Here is a 20,400-nt window from a genome sequence, read left to right on the forward strand (position 1 = left end):
TGCTTTCGGAGTTAAATTTAGAAGAGAATCTATTAATTTACACAAAGGCACTTCATTATACAGCAGTGGCAGCTACGCCTTTCCACCAAGCACTGAGCCAGAAAGGTTTCTGAAAGACAAAAGCTTGAGTAGGTGCATTAAAAGAAAACAAACAAACAACACGAAAATCCAAGTAATCCAATTAAAATAAAATGAAACAAAGCAAACAAAAAAGACAACCACCCAAACAGGTTGGCCAATTTAATTTTCAGTTACTTCTCAAGGGGTTTTCTTTTTGCTTTTTTGAAGGGACTGGTCTATAAACTACAGAATCAAGGTAAAATTGGGAAAAAAAAAATAAAAATTGCAAATAGCAAAACATACACTGACCTCTCCTGTGATAATCCAAGACAGATTGGCTCATATTTGATCCTAAACTGCAACAAACTCAAAAGACAACTTACCATGTAGTCATGTAGTTTGTTAGTGGAAACAACAGATTGATTTTCTTCAGTTAACTCTAATTTCTCACACTTTCTGCTTCATTAAGTGAAGCACTGGTTTGGCACCATAGGTATGTATCTCATCTGTCCACTGCTTCCTTCTGATTCTGAACAAGGTAAGGACCTGTGCTGTGATCCTCTTAATAGCACATTTCCTCCAAGGGCACCAAGTTTTCCCCAAGCTCATGTTTTCAAAGCTGTCTAGCTGCCAGTATTGTGAGCTTGCCATATCTTCTACCCAAGTGATTCTACATCAATAAGATGACTGAGTTAAGATTCAGCTTTGCTTCTAAACCAACAAACATGGCAGCTACTCTTCAATTCTGCACATTACCACATGTTTAAATTTTAATTAAGATCACTTCTAGAAATGTGATATCAAGCTGAACCAGTAAAAGAAACACCTCAACTGTTTCACGTTCTACTTTATCTGCTATGGTTACCAACAGCCCATAAACACGTGGCAAAACATACACAATGAGAACAGTTACTGTTCACAACAGACCAGAAATAACAGCATGGGAAACTTAACTTTCAGTTAGTGCTTAATGTTAACTATCAATAGTGACAATCTGGACCTTCCAGAAGAAAAATGAATAACAAAATAAAATAAAATAAAATGGAATACAGTTTATGCTATGCTCTCCATTAAAAACAACAGTAATATCCTATCCAGATCTACATGCTCTTCTCTTAGTGAAGACCTAACATCCAACTTGATAACTAATAATCAAAGGCAGAAAGAAATTTTCTTTCCCTAGAGTGGTGCAAAAGAGTGATTTTTCCAAGATGTCAGGCACAGACAACCATAAGAGAAATCTGGTTCGCTGCAGTTTACAAAGCACGCTGTTGCTGTCATGCATGAATGCAAGATACAAAAGAGCTCAACTCCAACGGCTCACATTGAAGCTGAAATGAACTTGGAGACTGCTTCCTCAAAACACACTCCTCTGTCAAACAAAATGTTTTCTGCTTGTAGCTTTTAAGGCTTAAAATAAATCACTCGAAGCAAATTAGCAGGAACAGTTTTATTGCGACACTGTCTCAAGAAATCTATGCATGTATAAATAGAGAAAACACAATTTTGGCCACACTAGAACCACCCAAACTGAGATTTAATGTTCCACAGTTTTTACATGCATCCCATCCCAGGTATGCCTATAATACAGGGTTTTTGTTCTTCATCTACAGCAGTTTTGATTTAAGAGTACACTGTAGGCCAACTTAGAGAAACATCCATCAGTTGCTAATAGAAAGAATCACAGAAAGGTCTCAAGAGAGTTTACTAACTTACTGTATTTGCCTGTAAGTTTTCAAATACAAAAATTGGCTTTCTCTACAACTGAAACATATTTACACGAACATTTAAAAAGATGTAATTTCAGATCTAATCGCTGTCATCAGAACCCCCTTCAGATCCCTCATTATTGGATCCTTCTGGTTCAGATTCATTACCAGATCCTCTGGCAGAACCCTCGTTATCAGACCCTCTCTCAGAATCTCTGTCTGAGTCAGCACTGCGAGAAGCTGGGCGAGATTCGTTATCCGAACCAGCAGAACGACTTCTTCCTGACTGCACAGACTCATTGTCAGACTGCTCTGAATCCGACCGTCTCCTTTTCCTGGCTGACCTGTCACTGTCAGAATCTTCTTCGGATGGGTGGATGCTGGACCTCCTCGGACTGCCTGCCTCACTGCCTGATTTGTTTCTGTTGTCAGAATCGCTATCAGAAACAATGCGTTTGCTGTGCTGCTGCTCCCCATCATCTGAATCGCTGTTGCTATTCCTGGCATGTCTGTACAGGGGGAAAAAAAACAACCAATCCAATTAGGATAATAGATTTGAGAAACAGTAGCACGATCTGACTGAAAAAGGCAGTGGAATAATTTGTAAAGAACACGGTGAGGTTTCGAGTACAACAAAATGCTCCTCTTCAGCTAATTACTATAAACAATGTCATTTTGCTCAAAACCACATGTTGAAACTTCAGTGTTGGAGAAGTGAAGAACAGTTCTTACCCATCATCAGCAATCTTGAGTTTGTCCTCATCAGATGAGTCGTCACTAGATGAAATTATGGCTTTTGATTTGATCTTTCCTTTCATTGAAGGAGGCAAACGTTCTGGTTTGGGCTGAGGGAAAAAAAAACAAAAACAAGAACTGCTCATTCACACAGCTGGTTAGAGTATTTAAAAAAAAATTAAAAAACACAACAGGCATGCTTCCTTCTAACAGATGCTCTAAAATCATTTGATCAACATTTTCCATTTACTATCAATTGTTATACATTGCTTCAGAAATATTCTGTTCAACACTGAAGCAGCTACAGCAAAAGGGAAGGACAAAAGGCAGTTTGCTAGAAAAACCTGTTATAATTTTCAGCATTTATAACTCTGCTGAATGCAGTAGTGCTTAAGTTCAAATGCATGTTTAGAGAAACAAGAAGATACTCAGCAGTTGACTTACAGCCTTCTTCTTCTCTGCTTTGGGTGGACGGCGTTTTTTAGGTCTTGGACCATTTTCATTTTCTTCATCATCACTCCCCTCATCTGCTTTCTGGGGTCTTAAACAGAATAGTATTTTATATCATGTCAACTATATAAAAACCTTAAAAAGCACAAAAAAAGCGGTCCAAAATCCAGCTGATAAATATTATTCATAGTTCTGCATAGGAGTTCCATAACTTTCGTTTAAAAACACTATTGTAAGACTTAATCACACTAACCTCTTAACAACTGTTCATTTTTTTTTAAGCTGTCATGAAAAACTGCATGAGAATACACTTAAGAGCCACATAATTTCTCAAGAAAGTCTGACATTAAAGTACCAGTTACCTCCTCCTCTTCTTCTTCTTTCTCTCCCCTTCTTCTTCTTCCCCATCTTGTTCACTACCACTGCCCTTCCTCTTCTTTTTCTTTCTAGACATGGGCAAATCTTCGTCGCTGTCATCATTGACAAACTCATCAAATTCCCCTGCTCCTTTTTTGGAACGCTGTAACAGATAATTTATCTATTTATCTTCAAGTTAAAAACTACCAGATAGCAAGTCAGAAGTGAAGTTCTTTCTGAAAATATTTTCTAAGACATGAAAACACAGCCCTTCCTGTGACAACCTTCTCATGCACTCTAACCTGTTATCATTAAGAAACCAATTCCAAATTTACACTTAATAATCTCTGGTTATTTTAAACATCGAGAAGAACAGATTTTAGTAATGCCACCTTGGTCATAACTTGGGCATTAACTTTCAGTTTTTACACTGGGGTATCAAATCTGCACCACTTCATACAACAGAGGTTAAGTGGCTTGAAATTAAAACTCTACGTGTTTGATATTAACCCAAGATAACATTTAAAGGGAAAGTGAAAGAAGAAGTTAAAAAAATTCTGTTCTACCCTGCCTCCACCACCACCACGTTTTTTCTCCTTTGATCCTTCTACTTCACCAGTGAACATAAGAATATTCTTTGTCTTCTCCACATATTGAGCTCTTTGTTCCAAAAGTTTCTTCTGCTCTTCTTTTTCTCTCAGGCGTTTCTCTTCCTGAAACAGAGACACAAACACTCATTACTGCTGTATCTGTACTATTACATTCAAAGGTGCTCAAGCTGTGCAGGGACAAGGAACTGCAACACTTCTACAAATCTGTCACAGCACAAGGGTCCACGTGGCAAAAAGGTTTTGTACAACATCTACACTATGGCAGGCAAAATGCCTTTTTTTTTTTTTTTTTTTTAGTTGTTTTCAAGAGCTCCCTCATCCAGCCATCAGTACAGTATGTTGAAGGCAAAGCTTTTAAAAGGCAATACCTGGATTACATTACAAAAATAAAAACATATCTGTAAGGGTATTGGGTAGAAGATAGGGGTAGAAGTTCACTTGTTAACTACAACTTCTTTATTTTGTTAGCAGCGACTACTTCTAAGAAAACTATCTGCTTGATACTGTAAATCAGTTACACCCAGGAACATCACGGAGCAATAGAAACATCTTTTGCTTAAATTCAATACAATGTAACAGATCAAAACCTGCTCTTTCAGTAGTTTTTGACGAAGCAGCTCCTTTTCTTGTTCTTGCTTTGCACGCAGCTCCCTCTCTTCTTCATCCTGTTTGCGTGCCCGAGCCACGTGATACTGGGCTTGACTCAGTAAGTCAGAGCATTGCCTACAACATGCAGTGGTTTCAAGTGAAGGAAGGTGGCAGACACACCACAAGGAGAAACAGTTTTAGAAAGGGTATGCATCAGAATGCTGTATTTGTGACAGTAAGATACCTGAACTAGCACAACAGAAGACCAGGACAAATTACTGAGTTAACAAAGGCACCCTCTAGTAAGCAAATCTATCTGCAAATTGCAATATGCAATGTACAACTTCAGAACTTATTGCTTCACATTTCAGCAGGCTTGAGTACAAGCAGTACCCTGAACAAAACTTAAAGCAGACTAGACACCCAGAACACAAGTATTTCACGTTTCAGTAGCTGACCCACTCTACTCACCATAAGCTAACTTAAATCTCCATGAAAGCAAACTGTTACGATGAGCTTTAAAGTCAAAACAGGCAGAACTAGAGATCTTTAAATACACCATCACATTCTCCTTGATGGAAAACTTTCCATTAAAATAGCAGAAGTTTTATGGGTTTCAGCTGATGGCAGAAGACACATTTAGTGTTGTGGATTGCACAAACATATTAGAAAATGAAGAAAGGAAAAAAAACAAAACACTAACGGGGAGTAACCCTGTATTTGGGTTTCTGCTGTTGTGTAAAATAGGCAGCTGAAATCCAGTTGAAAACCAGTTTTATTCTGGAAGACAAGCAAACAAAAACCAAGACAAAAGCATTCCCCTTAGTTTCTGAAAGCATTTGCTTCTTACCTGGCTTCTGTTGCAGCAAGTGCCAAATCAAATCTCATCTTATCACCCACTTTGCTCAAGTAACTGAAGTACCTAGAAGAAAAACATAAGGAAGAGCAAAAGTGGTATCAGTTACACATTTAATGCAACTCTGCCTTAAAAGTAAGCACTAGCTCCCCAGTTAAAATCCTATGAAACTCATCAGAGGAGGACATTCACCAATTTTCTGCCTTATTGTAAGCATCCACTTTCAATAAAACAGCATGCAAGTACATTCAGAGTTCTCAGATGTAAGAGATTCTATAAATACTCCAAAGGAGAACAATAATCCAGAAAGAACTACTAGTCATTAACTATTAGACTTGACTTTGAGACCTAGTTCCAAAGGTTTACAGGATGCTTTTAAAGATGTCTTCAATAAAGCATTAAATTTGCAGAATAATGCACAATGCTTTTCCAACTACGTTCATCTATGAACAAGTCCCCCCAATCATATTACAGAACTCACTAAGAAATATGTAATTGTCACCTGGTCAAATACAACTAGTTCTGGAGCAAAGCTGTATTTTCACACAGTATTTTCAGGCCCAGTAGTTCTGCTAGGAACTCTAGAATGCAATACAGTGTTTCACTGGATATGACTGCTTGTCTAATCAGAATCTGCCATCCATGCTGCATATTTACTGCAAGGGAACTGAAATATATTACAAAGATGAGAAATGAATCAGCTTTACCTGTGGGCTAACTCCAGCTCTTTCACAGCATTAAGTACCTCCTTTAGATTGCTTTTCTCATCTTTCAGGACTGAGGTAGCTAGTCTTTGTAGCACTAAAGCCACATTAAACATAAGGACTGTATCACTTGGTGCGACGTGTCTGGCCTGTAAATAAAAAGCCTGTTTTTATTACCCACTACAGAAGTATACAAGTAAGGTAAATAGAGGTATACAGAGAATAAACACCACTGTTTCAACTCAAGACTACTGAATTTAAACAGACTTAAGCACGTACCAGTTCACAGTAATTTTGTTCCATGACCTTCCTATTTTCTGCATACCTTTAACAAAGTCTGCTTACATTCCTGTAATTTCCCACATTTGAAGAGTGCCCGGGCCAGATATAACAATACTTCAGTGTTCTGATGCTTGTAGAATTTTCTGAGGCAGTTTTCATACTGAAACAGAAAAATCAAGAGGTGCCAATGGTTAGTCATTTCTGTTAGTTAACTCCAGTACACTTGTGTTCCTAGGATGTATTACTGCTGATGTGCCTTTTGCTGTGTGGTTGGTTTTCTGTTGTTTTTCGTTTTAAATCAGTATATTATGCTGCATACAGAGATGCTCTGTTCACTGATTAGAGAATTCTTCTTTGCTATTCTGTAGCAACAACTTGATTTTTCTGAAAACCAGCAGCAGTCTGGGAGGCTCTGTAGATGTCTGAATATAGAATACTTTGCAAGTAGCATCTATTGTAACAAGGCCAACAAACTACTTTAAGAGCACTCTCAGTGATTCTCTTATTTATTCATAAATTGAAAATGTAATAAATTCAAATGCAGTAACTTCATACAGATGATGCAATCAGTTACAAAATAAATACACACTTTTAAGATATTCTGTCCACCTAGCTGCCTATTTCTTGTTACATTATATCTTCTTTCACACTAAAGCTGATCACTGGTGTAAAAGACCACTTGTTATTTTAGCTTTTATAGCCTCAGAGTAAAGCTTCCAGCAATCATGAATCTCATGCTTTTCATTAAAAAGTGCCTTTTATTTGCCATGCTATTAGGAAATCTTTCATAATTTTTAAGCTGCCAAAATAGCAAGAAACAGAAAGCAGCCTTTACTTCCAGCCTAACTACAGATAATAAATACCCTGTACCCTAATGCAGAAGTGTAAGTCTGCCTTGGATTTGAATGCTTTACAGTAGAGAACTCACTGCAACACCTGATATTGCATTAAGCTGTGCTGCTGTGTTGAACTCATCTCCCTTTGAGTCCAATATCATCTACTGCAGACTACGGCTTGCACCAACTGCACAGCAGAATCCAGAGAACAATAAATCATCACAGTGAATACGCACATTTCTACTAAGCAGCTTCACCCAAATGTGTCAGCAAGTAAGTACAATATTTTCTGACAAATAAAAGGTGATTTTCCCCACTTTATCACTAAAATTCAATGTTTCGTTAGGCTTTTTGCATGTAAGAGCAGAGATGGTCCTGAAGGCAGATTCTACTCTAACACAACAAAACCCAACAGACCATGTTACTAAATCCTTTCACAGTAGTTTACTGAAAAAGAGTAACTCTGAGGTCTTGATCAAGTACAAAGGCCCAATATCTCTTCCTTACAACTATCAGAATCCTTAAGTGTAGGAAGGGACCTCTGAAGGCCATCCAATAGCCTCATGCAACCTGGCCTTGTAAGTCTCTGGGGATGGGGCATCAACCACATCCCTCAGAAACCTGTCCCAGAGCCTCACTGTTAAAGATTTCTTCCTTATATCTAACCTAACTTTTTTTTACCTTGAAATCATTTGCCCTTGTTCTATCACCACAGATTCTGCTAAAGAGGTCCATCAAAAAAGCTTTAGGATAGCTCTGAATTAAGTATTTTTGAGACTCTATATAAATATAAATATATATATAAAAATATATATGTATATAAAAAAAAAATATATAAAGCTTAACAGAACAAGTTTTTCTGAGCTTCCATCTTGCTCAATACTTTTTTGTTAAGCTTGTTTGTATGCTTTCTGATCAACTAATTTAAACAGTGTGGGTTGATACTTGGAAGTTAGCTTGCTTGACTGAGTTGAACTAGATGACCTCAAGGGATCTCTCAACACAAATTACCCCATGATTTTAAGCATAGCAAGAGAAATCATAGCAGCTAGTTTTCCAAACATCTCCAACTGTTCTTGCAAACAACTGCATAAATAAGATCAGGAAGTGTTGGTATTAAAAAAATCCCAGCAGCAAACTGTATTATTTCACTAACATCTGAAAGTAAATCACATACAGTAACTTCACCAAGTGAAACCTCTGCAACAAAAAAGAGTTCCCAAATTAAAATTCCAACCCAACTCTGCTACCTAAAAAAAAAAAAAAACTATTTGGCAAATTAAGTCTATACTTGACAGCAAATAGTATTGCTAGAAATAAACCTATAAATTGTTAGAATATTATTCAGAAACTTAGCAGCTGCCAGTGACAGCTAAGAACCATCCAGAAGTCATCTAACCCAACACATTATGTAGTTCAATTTAGAGATGTTACCATCTGCACAGCACTGATGTACTGTTTCTGTTCTACATAGATATGTGCCAAATTCAGCCACACATCACTGATATCTGCTGTTGCCTCTCTCACTTGGGCAAAAACATCACGAGCTTCACGGAAATATCCTTTATGCGCCAAGACAGCTCCTAAGGGGAAAGTAATATGTACAGTGTAAGCTTCCAAGTTCATGTACTATGTACTCCTGCCAAAGAAAATAAAATATTGCCTGAATCAAGTTTCCCATTAAAAACTGACATAGCTGTCATATGAAAGCTATTCTTTCATGTGCTCCACTAAATAATGTGCAGGCTGTGCAAAAACAACTCTACATGTATTAAAGCATAAAATGCAGTAATACCATCAATTGCAATTTAAGGAAAACTAATCCAGCATTCACCTATGCCATTAGCAGCATACAAGTTCTTTGGATCATTCCTGAGCACTTGCTTGTAGATTGCTAACGCACGGTCTTGATGACGTTTTTCCTGTGGAGAGAAGTATCCCAGTTGATCACTCATTGGTATAATGAGGCACTGAAAAACCTACCTAGTGTTTTAATGATCTGTAATATGTCAAAGAGGCAAAAACAAAAGCACCCTGAGTAGCCAACCAAAGTTAAATAAGTAAAATCACACACACAGGACAGATGGATGCCTGTTACCTTTTCTCTGTCTCTTGTGGGTTGATGCAGGGTCTGCAACCAAACGTTGCCAAGAGCCAACATGGAGTAAGTATCATTCTGTGTGGAAGGCTGCTTCAATATCCTTTCAAACTTCTTCTGTCCTGGACCCCACTCTTGTTTAGCCAAATGAAGATTACCAATCAGAGACCAAGCATCTGGATGGTCCTGAGTAAAAGTTTACTGTCAATTGCAAAGGCACTATATTCCCATACAAGGTTACTTTTCCAGGTATAAAATGCTATTTTTGTTAAATAAAATTCCACGCTAAAATTAAAAAAAATAATTTTAAAAAGAGCAGGTTATAGCAGTTCTCACTCTTTTCCTACTTTATATCAACAAACAAAATAGAACAACAACAGAAGGAAAACAAAATTGAAAGAATAAGCTAGTGCTAAGTGTTCTCAATTAAAACAGTCAAAGGGTTACAAACCTGATTTATCTGAAGCGCTTCCTTAAACCAATCAGAAGCCTCATAGAAGTTACCTTTATCCCTAGCCATAGCACCCAAGCGCAAGTAGCCTAAGAATAAAGAAAACAACAAACAATTAAGAAACAGCTTCAAGTAATCTCAAATACGAAAAACACTAGCCACACAAAAAGCAATTTGTTCAAATGTTCAAAAGCAAACTTTTTCTTAATCTAAGGACAGCATCATGACACTTCTCATGTTCTATTCAAGCTGAGATGCACTATGTAAAGATAAACCTCTGGCAGTAACATTTAATTTACTTTACCTGTTTTCACAAGTTACTGACATTCAAGAAACCTCCAATAGTGAAGGCCATATATGTTATACAGTTTTACCTCCCTCCACATTAAACAGTTCTCCCACCTCTGCAGGTTTTGCAAAGACAACCAGATATCAAGCAGCAGTAATAGACAAGAAGATATATGGCTAAGGATTAGGATAGAGCATGCTGCAGCTTGCTGAGAAAGTGCTATCACCTTTCCTTTACAGAGAGCATATCAGATTGGATACTTGAAAACAAGAGAAAGAGTAAAGCAAAGAGGAAAAAAAACACTGCACTGATGCCCTCAACTTCAGCTCTTCTTCTGTGGAGGAAGGCCGAGGGCCCATGGTAGAGAGCATTTGGTATAATCACTATATTTCCACCGATGTAAGCAGGTAGGGCTGCAGAGGCTGGGCAAACTGAGCGGATAATCTTGATTGCACCTGAGAACTGAGGTGCTAAGGGTTTTGGGGAGACAAACAAGGGGAGCAGCAAGGGACAACAGGCACACAAGTCTAGACAAGCTAGTCTTGCTAGATTTTTGGAGTACAGTAAAAATCTACCAATAATCAGAAGTCTTATGTCTGGAGATTGGACTACAAGAATGATTCAGGCCTTAAAAAAAAAAAAATATAGAGAAAATGGTAGGTAAAAAGGCAACTACTGTGAAGAGAAGGGAGGACAGACATAAGGAGACCAGAAGACACTGAACTGAAAGTTTTTTGGTATTTTAAGAAAGACTGTGGAACTAAAATACCAAGTGTTTCTTACAATCAACATAATTGGGATGTTCTCTTAAAATGTTCTTGTACAGTTTTTCCGCTTCGTGAAATTCACACATGGCCTCATACAGTCTGGCAAGGTTGTAGGACGTTGTCACAGAGATAGCATTGTAATAATGCTCATCATGTTCAGCTTCTGCTTTTGCACGATCCAGCGATGCCAAGAAATATTTCTAAAGTATAAAAAGAGAAAAAGACTAAAACACTCAAGAATGTTCTTAGAGGAAAACTTCTGGGTGATGATAAAATTCTATTCAAACTTTCAATAATTACATACCTTTGCTTCTCCTAAGTTTCCCAGCCTGAAGTGCAGAGCACCCACATTATTCAAAATCTCTGGTGGGACGTCAGCCTGTACTTTCTCTTGCAGAATGCGTGTGGCTGTACCATAAGCTGACAGTGCACCCTGTACAAATAAAAAGCAGATGCAAGAAAGAGGAGAATGAGCTTTGTGTGCTCTTATAAAAAGCACATATGTAATTCTCTCAGTGTTTATTGTCAATTACCTGTATGTCAGTCTGTTCTAGAATTTGGGCTAGCTCAATCCATGCCTCTACATCATCAGGATACTGCTCTGTGACTTTCTTTAGATGTCCCTAAGAAACAGCAGAAAATAATCACACTTTTTCATGGACACAGAAATTGTTAAACCTGAACTAAAGAGCAAAGTTATTTGTTAGTTTCCTTCTTTGTTATTTTCTTCTTCTTTGCAGAATGTAAAAGAGGTTTTAAAGTTTTAGAGAAGTGGAAAGTACTAAGTGTCACACCAATATAAGACACTAGAAAGTGATGGCTACTAATACGTGCATGCATTTAACCAATATTAGATCCAAAAATATTTTATTAAATGAAAAAGCAAAACCACATTAACACTGTTTTTTCAGGTAAGCCATGACAATTGTTTTCTAGAAATCCCAGCTAATTTTAAATCTTTAGGAAATTACTACTAAATTTGGGAAGTATTCTGCCTTTTAATAGTAAGTAGGAAAACATGAGGCTGGGGCTCGTCTGAATTTCTGAAGTTGCTTTATCCAGAGACCAGTAGGAGCTCCAGCTCTGTTCAGAAGTTGTAGCTCTCCACAGATAAGAGGATCTCACATGACAGCAAATATTAAATATTGTATATTCAGAGTCAAGTAACCCTGAGTTTCAGGCACCTTGAAAATTAGACTTGAAAAAAGAGTCTCTACCTTAAGTTATGCTCTTGTATGTAAAAGAGTTCAGAAGCACAACTCACCTTTGCAATATCCCTTTTCTCCTGGTCTTCTGAAGCTGCATAAAGAGATCCAAGGATTTTCATAGTCTCATAATTGTTAGGATAGGCTTTCAAAACTTTTTCAAAGCACTGCGACGCATTCTCCTTGTCCCCTCTATAAATGTACATTTGACCCAATCCAAAAAACGGAAGTACAAAAGAAGATGAGGCGAACTGAGTGGCTTGGTAGTAATATTGGAAAGCTTGATCATAATCTTCCTAAACAAAAATTGAAGAAATGGCAGGTAGTGCTTTCACATGTAAGCTTTTTCCAAACAATTAAACAAGAATTTTAGGTGTAAAACCTCAAAGAGAGGCTTTTAAAAGGTTTCCTACCTGTACATGAAAAGACCTAGCCAGCTGGTAACAACTCTCCGCCTGCATTGCTTCAACTTCAGTATTATGAAAAGCATGAAGAGCCAAGTGTTGTACTTTACCATAATCCTAAATGAATGAATTTGAAAGCCTTCATTTTATTTAGTCCAGTCATGTTTCACTTACACAAGAATACACAGCAAATAAAGGAAAGTTTTAGCGACATCATCTGCTAAATAACAACAGATTTAGTTTTAGAGGTTCCTGCTTTCTCTTTAATCCTTATCTTTTACATATTTTAAAACCCAGAAGGGAAAAGGAAAAACAAACAAGAAGAAAATGGAAAAATCCCTTTGGGAGATATAAGTGAGCTAGATTTAAGAAACAAGTGTACTATTTTTGGCCTTCTTAAGAAAAACTTACAAAAAAATTAAGTTAAAAACTTAATGCATATTCATCTATATTATCAGTTCCATAATCTGTATCACCTAGCCTGATGAAATGAGATCAAACCTAACCCTGGAATCCTTTCTGCTTGGAGTTATTAAATATTTCACTGTAAAATTTCACAGACCACTTACTTACCTTCTTGAAAAAGAAGTGATTAGCCAAGTGATTCAGCACCATTGGATTACTGGGATCAATAGTGTAAGCCCTAGAGAGGAGCTGGACGCCATTCTTGATGGAATCAGCCTAAATGAAACATTCAAAGGTATCAGCAGCATCTCAATAGCTTTATCTTATTAAGAATTTAAAAACTACTCTTCAGGTGACACTGCTGCAGGAACTCTAACAGAGCCTGTGTGCTAGGCTCTCAAAAGAAAAAGAAAATGCAGCTACCAGCTTTTCTACCTGCAGCATAAAGATGGGAAACAAAAAATGAAGCCATCAGATAGGGTGCAGAAGAGGAAACAAAGAAACAAGCAAACAATAACAATAAAGAAAAACGAAGTATTACTTTCTAGGGAGAAACAAAAAGAATCATGTAGCCTTAGTGTCCTTTGCCATTTCAGCTGCACACCTCTGACAGCCTTCCTTCTACTGTTCAGCGTCTCTAGATCTTGTTTGGTTTTGGTCTTTGAATGATTCATTGAACAGAGATGTGAAAATATTGTCAAGTTCAAATTCTAAAGAACTTCTGATACTGAATTAAGAACTGTTGAAATTAAGTTCTAATTTTAAAAATGGCTGAAGTTTGACTTAGTGATATTACTCTAAGAGCACATGCTTTTATACAGAGGCCTAAATTTAAATAAAGCTTTCCACGAGTGCACATTTGACTTGATGACAAGTTCAAGTGCAAAACTGACATAGTAAGTGCCATTTTGGGGAGATGTTGCTGAGATATGTATCACAAGCATAGGATCTTAAATCTGTAGGTATTTCATAATAGGAAAAAGGAACAAAAGTAAATTATACAGTACTAATAACCTAGTAATAAACTGAGGTCTCAGTGTCATAAAATCTGAAGTCCAACTGGCACACAAACAAAACAAATTTCATTTTCATAAAGGCAGAATCTGTCCAGTTTCATCACAAAAATATAGACTGGTTAGAAGATACAGAATCATTTTTGCTTAACTTTCAAAGGCAAAAAAGGCTTTATAATCATATTAAGTCTGATTTTTCCAGTAATTTGGACCTCATGTCCAGTTTCAAATAAACTCCGTGGTTGGGCAGAGGTCTCAAAGCTCCTAGGCACCTTCGTGAAATGAAATCAGAGAGAAGACAAACTCCAGAGAGAACACAGCGTAATCTCAACCCTCATTTGACTTCATACTATCCTTAAGGATGGAGAAACATTGCCAATATCTAAACACGGGAGAAATCAATTAGAAGTTTGTACCTCAGAGAAACATGATGTTATGCTAATATTGCAGTGCAAATTGTGGAAACAGAGGTGGGTCAGTTCTTAATCACAGCTTTGCAAAGTTTAAGGGGACTTTGGAGATTTAACAAATTTTCAGGGAATCAACCATGTAAAATAGCAGGTTTCATCCGTTTCTTGCCCACTGAATTATTTGTTATGATCTGATGTTAGAATATTTTTGGTTGTCCCTAGAGCTTTATGGGGAAAAAACCTCTCCAAGTCATGTTTACTCAAATTTCTTATGGGAGTCTAAAATAATTTTTTCCCATGACTTTGTAAACTAAGTCATTTTCAGATATTCCATACTAAAAAAAGTTCTTTCCTAGAGAGCTATGTGTTCTACACAAAGCAATTCTGCAACAATATTAGATATTAGCAACATACGACTATGCAAGAAAGGTTGGTAATTTATTTGCTTATTTACTTATTTAAAACCTTAAAGGTCCCATCTTCCACTGATTACTTTCTTAGCATAGGCTGACCATCTCAGACCTTCAGATCTCAAGTTAAGTTTTATGACAGCATGGTCATACAACATCTAGAGATACATCTTCATTTCATTAGCCTGAAATAGTTGATTCCTTGGTTTACTGTGGAGTGTATGTTCTGAGTTAGCTAGAGCACAACTTGCACAGTTGTATGAAAGGTTATGTTCCATAAAGTCTTGGAAGCCTGGGACGAATCTCCTATGACCACATCTTTTACTGTGATCTTCCTGCCAGTAGATGCTCTTCCAGAAAAAAATCCTGATGCTTTGGATACAGCTGTCATCGCAAATGAGGTCTCCAAGTATCTGGGAACTTTCAGATCATCTTGAGTACAAACTCACGTACTTACACATTTGAAACTTCAAGGAGGTTAAGCAAGGCTGGATATTAGATATGCAACCACTGCTCATGAAAAATTTTTAAAATCACCACTGTCTTATTGGATGTGTATTCACACATCTCATCAGGGACTTTCTGTGCTTAGAAAAGCACCTCTATAAGCAACAGAATTGACTGCTTTTAGCTAAAGAAAGTTACTCAGCACGTACCTTAAGTACAAACCTATCACATGATTTAACAGTAACACAGGCTGAAATGATTTAATCACACAATTTTGTACCCCTCTTAAAACCTGGAGTGCCCCTCACATGATAAACTTTGCCGTTACAAGCGAGTATGGCTTATAGTTAAGTCAGACCCACCTCTTTATTATTGAGTTCCAGCACAGCCAGACCAACCAAAGCGCCAACACATTTTGAATTTAGCTCCAGAGCTCTGCTGAATGCCAAACGAGCTTTTTCCAACTTGTTCAGTTTCACAAAGCAATGACCCATACCTAATCGAACCTCAGCTGGAGAACAAGATGACACCATTCAGAATCCCAACATTTCAACAACTTCTATTTTTACTTTTTTTTTAAACATACTGAGCGGAAATACTTTTTTAAAGCCTGTAAAGCCTTCTAATAATCTGCTGTTTTAAAACACAGCCTCCCTCACTCGGTAGCAAAGTCAACTTCTCTAGGTTTCTTCATAAGATTTTAGCAGATTGGCATACATCTTCACAATACTCAAACAATGATCAAATAAAATATTACTTCTATGAAAATGTCACAAAAATAACTAAGAAAGACATGAAAAAATTGTCAGATGAAAGGGCTGCAAGTATCTTGGGCAGCTTAAAGTTCACCTGAGAATAGGAGGCCTTCAGAAAACAGTCAAATTAACAAGTTTGCTGGCATTCTGCCTCAAACAATTGATTCATTGTTAGCAAGATGCTGTTTATCACCCTCTAACTTCCATGATATGTACAGACAAGCTAATATAGAGGATTTGCATTGTTCTGCTCTTTCAGGACTAGAAATACAGAGACATTTATATACAGTGAGAATAAAATACGTTAGTTTCAAAGTATGGCTTACATTTCTACACTTATTTTAGCAGCAGTGATTCTTACACTGAGCCAGACTAAGGAATGCACATCACCTTTGCAGAAACCTTTTTCAGGTAAGTTCTGAAAAAGCATACCACAGCCCTCAGAAGATTTTAGAGCATTTATGGTCCCAATGCAAATATCCTTTACTACTACGACTACTTCTAAACCACATGCACAGCTTTTACAGCTTTTCCAGATTTCTGCATTAAGAAAACCATACAACGCAGTAAAAAGTCTTATCACAAAATATGGGTAGAATTCTACATTTCATGTTGTTTCATTATTAATGCTAATGCACTGACTTAATTTCCTTAACTGTTATTCCGGAGATCGTGGTCTTGAGCAGTACTTTCCTCCCTGCTCCACACAATTTTAATACACAACTTCTCATTTTCTAATAGCTGTAGAAGGTAATAAGTGGAGAAAAAAAATATATAAGGATCTTTCTCAACATGATTTCTTTCTCTAACAATGAAGTTGCACGCCAAGTCAAGAAACATCTCAACTCTCCAAGAGGATGAAGGGATTTTTTGGTGGTAGCTCTGGGGATGGTTTTGGTGGATCTCTTGGACAGAACACAAACGAGCCCGGAGATATCTGAATTAGGGAGATCTGAGTTAGATACTCCCACAAGCAAATTGTTTCTGTCTTACCTGGACAACCCGGATTGGTACGCAGTGCTTTCTTGTAGTACGCAAGGGCTCCTCTGTAATCTTTCTTGTTGAAAGAAATGCACGCTTTACCTGTTAAAACATATATATCAGCTACAAATTCATCAGAAACATAAACAAAGCTGCTGTAAATCAGCACACACATATCATTTACTGAGCACACGCTGTACCAGTTTTCAAAAGCTACAATTAAAAAACAAACAGAAAATTCAGACGACCACAGCTCTTTTGGTATCTTTGATGATGTCAAATATAAAATAACAATGGAATACATCAATTTACACTTTCCTGGCTTCCCACTTTTCATAATTCATAATGCACTTCTGGTCAAAAGCACATACTTCTACATCTCCTTCTTTCTCTCTCTGCTTACATACATATCACTTTCCTAAGCACACAGCTAATTCCATAACTCAAGTAGAGAAATCAGGGATTTTTTGTTTTTATTTATTTTTACACAAATATCCATAAACTCATACCAAGAAGGGCTGGAATGTTATTTGGAGACTGGTTAAGCACAAAATGGAACTGTGCATCAGCCTGGTCCATCTTATCACCTTCAAGCAGACAAAAACAGGCTCTTCCCAGCAAGTGATTCTAGATAAAGAAAACAAAATATCTGCAACATTTATCTTCATCAAATATGAAGATGAGACCATGAAAAAGGTTATCTAGCTGTGCAATAAGATTTTTTCAATGATTTATTTATTTAATCTTTGCATCAGGATAAGCAAAATCAAAAACGGTGTTTAAACAAATGATAAATGTCTAAAACTTCACATGTCATCAAGCAAAAGAATAACAACCAACCTCGCCTTCCCAAACCCACAAAAGTTGATGCATTAGTTCTATTAGGTGTCTCCAGCTAGAGACAACTAATTATTCCTGGTAGCACCACACACTCATTTCAGATGTTTTCAAGTGTTATGCCAGAGTTAAAAGCCTAAGCATTTTTCAATTTCCCTATAGTGAATCAGTATTTGCTTTCTTTAGAAGAACTTTTTGAATGCACACAGAAAATATGTTGAAATTAAGCAAAAAAAAAAAATCCATTAAAAATTTTACACAGATTCCTTTTACCTGATCATACATGATGATTTTGTCAGCCATAGTATATAACAAGGTAGCTTGTGTAATGAGTTCCTTCTTGTTATCCTTGTTCTTCTCCTTTCGAGCCTGCTGCACATAATATGCTGCCAGAGTATCCAGACATGTCATTTGATCTTTTTCATGGTCTCTATAGTCCAAGTTCCCATCTATGCGTGCAGCTTCCAACAGCTTCACAAAATCTTCTGTTTTTCCTTGTTTGTAGTATTCCAGCTGTAAAACATACATGATTTTAATGGAAAGTTCCATAAGCCACATAAAGCAATAATATTATATTAATGATATTAGCAATGTTTTTTCTATCACCATCCCAACTTAGTTTTTTAGAAGTCTTACAACTATTTCTTATAAATGATCAATAGTTTTTCCTCTGAACTTTTGTACTTCCGCATGCTTCCCCGTGCTTTCATCAGTACAAATAATGCACTCTATTTTTTAATGCAGTACATAATCAAAGATGCAAAATGGCAAAAATATGGAGAAAAAAAAACCCAACAACTCAGGAGGGTGGGGATCGAGCAGCCTTGTTTCATGAGAAAAGTTAAAAATGTTAACATGTCAATTCAGAAGTATCTGCTTTGAACCTGTTACCAAATAGTCAAATGAAATTCCAGTTCCGAATTCAATTATCCCTGGTCATAACATTAAGTGGAATTCTTTGATAAATTAAATACACAGTTGAGCACATACTCACCGCCAAGGCAATCCATATGTGCAGTTGTGTGTGTTCCTGCTTCAGTATACTTATAACTTCATCACCCTCAGGTAACTGGTCAAAGTCAAGCTCAATAACCTACAACCAAACAATGCAGACCTTCTTCTCATTAATATTCTCAAATTAACAGTGTTATTTGTTCTTGAGCTCAAAGCAAGCTGGACATTTCAGCACACAAAACAAACAATTCTATTCACAGAAAGTAGTGAAGAAAGAAATTATGATGTTTTTTATTCTGGAAAGTACAAAAGTGCTGGCCTCTCACAAATATCTGAGAGAAGAGCTAGTGTTAGGGATACTGGTCAGGGATGAGTTACTAATTTAACTTTTTTCACCATATATGTCAGGCTCTGGAAGTTCACACTTCAGCTAACAATCAGCTAACCAACTTGCCTTCACATACATCCCTTCAAGAACTACTCTATTTTTAAACCATTTTCTACAGGTAAAACAAAGATCTGTGACACAATTAAAATAATCCAAGGAATAGAGTATTACAGAATCCATTTCTAAGATGTATCTAAGAACAGTGCAATTTTCCACTGTGCCTGAATTAATGAAGAGGTTACTGATGTGGTAAACATGACTGAGAATAAATTTCTGATCACTAATAACTACAGTTACAATGAGCAAACGACAGAACCATAGAATCATCTGACCCTTTAGGTCATCAAGTCCAATTCCCCTGCAACAAACATGGATGCCTACAGCTAGAGCAGGTTGAGGTCAAGAACTTCTCACCATGACATCATTATCTAACAAGCACAATTTCACCAAGTGGGTCTACACTTCTGATATAAAACTGAGGAAAAAGGAACAAATGCTCTCAAGGTGGAATGTCCATTTAAGGTGTAACACTATTTAAATATCTCTGCACTGTTACCTTGTACTGTGTGTGATATTCATCATCCACATCACTACAACTTCACAGTGAGAAAGCAGCACAGCAGTTATAACCAGGTCTGTCCTGCTGCTACCTACACAGGGACTTCCATCCCCATGACTGAATTAGAGCCACTCAGTTTATAAGGATTTCGATTTTACGAGGTTGCTATTGTAAGATTAACTCAGAACCTCAGAACTCAAGTTATTCTTAATCACAATCTGAAGAGCACAGAGCTCATCCACTCATGCTGACACCCACAGCTGAAGTTTCTGTCAGAGAACGATAACTCCTGTCTCGTGTAACGCAGAGTGCTTTGTGAGCCACGTACACACTACAGCAGTTATAAGGAAACTTGTTAAAGTCGGCACAAGCCGCTAACGCACACAGAACACCACGCTATGGGAGAGCAAATGGCTCCCCCAGCCCTCCCTCACGGCGGTGCGAAGGACACCGGATCGAACACCTGGCCGTGCCCAAGCGCTCTCTGTCAGCAGCCGCCCTGGCCCACAGCGAGCCGCACGGCGAGCCTTTCGCATCGCGTCGCGAACCCTCCCGCCCCAAGAGCAGGCCGCGCCTCCGCCTCCCTGTCCCGACTCGCCTCGTCGGTGTCCCGCAGAGGGATCTCGATAGACCCCCGCGACATGATAGCGATGACAACGGCGCGGACGCCGCCAGCCGCCGAGTTCCTCCGGACCGCCGGCCTTCACCGCGCTACGGCAACAACGGCCGCACTTCCCCTCGTACACCGAGTGACCCGGACGTGCTCGGGCAGCCCTGCCCCGCCCCCGAGACGCGAGGAGCCAATCGCAACGAAGCGCGAGCCCCGAGGGCCGCCTCGC

The 20,400-nt window shown here is 37.8% G+C and overlaps 1 protein-coding gene across 1 annotated transcript; it reads right to left on the minus strand.

The window, feature by feature from the left end:
• Window positions 1–1,495: 1,495 nt before the first annotated feature.
• Window positions 1,496–20,307, minus strand: CTR9 (CTR9 homolog, Paf1/RNA polymerase II complex component). Its single transcript, XM_042814292.1, has 25 exons — window positions 20,160–20,307; window positions 18,655–18,753; window positions 17,934–18,173; window positions 17,333–17,450; window positions 16,836–16,925; window positions 15,450–15,598; window positions 12,976–13,083; window positions 12,412–12,519; window positions 12,058–12,294; window positions 11,327–11,416; window positions 11,098–11,226; window positions 10,810–10,993; window positions 9,738–9,826; window positions 9,287–9,472; window positions 9,023–9,110; window positions 8,623–8,771; window positions 6,396–6,512; window positions 6,074–6,219; window positions 5,361–5,432; window positions 4,510–4,645; window positions 3,878–4,024; window positions 3,317–3,474; window positions 2,949–3,045; window positions 2,502–2,614; window positions 1,496–2,278 (listed from the first exon to the last, which is right to left on the minus strand). Exons 1-25 carry the CDS (start codon window positions 20,202–20,204, stop codon window positions 1,870–1,872), a joined length of 3,504 nt encoding a protein of 1,167 aa, XP_042670226.1. The 5' UTR covers window positions 20,205–20,307; the 3' UTR covers window positions 1,496–1,869.
• Between the last annotated feature and the right edge of the window lie 93 nt (window positions 20,308–20,400).

The sequence above is a fragment of the Centrocercus urophasianus genome, unplaced genomic scaffold (genome assembly GCF_019232065.1).
Source record: "Centrocercus urophasianus isolate 14NV4802_14NV808 unplaced genomic scaffold, USGS_Curo_1.0 seq_14, whole genome shotgun sequence".
Taxonomy (NCBI): domain Eukaryota; kingdom Metazoa; phylum Chordata; class Aves; order Galliformes; family Phasianidae; genus Centrocercus; species Centrocercus urophasianus.

Bases quoted from the DNA above. Each gene is read 5' to 3' on its own strand.
- CTR9 (XM_042814292.1), bottom strand. From the start codon at position 20,204: ATGTCGCGGGGGTCTATCGAGATCCCTCTGCGGGACACCGACGAG. The intron at 12,520-12,975 runs GTAAGTAAGTGG...TCATTCATTTAG, and splicing joins ATCACTTCTTTTTCAAGAAG to GATTATGGTAAAGTACAACA. The intron at 9,473-9,737 runs GTTTGTAACCCT...ACTTTTACTCAG, and splicing joins AAGCGCTTCAGATAAATCAG to GACCATCCAGATGCTTGGTC.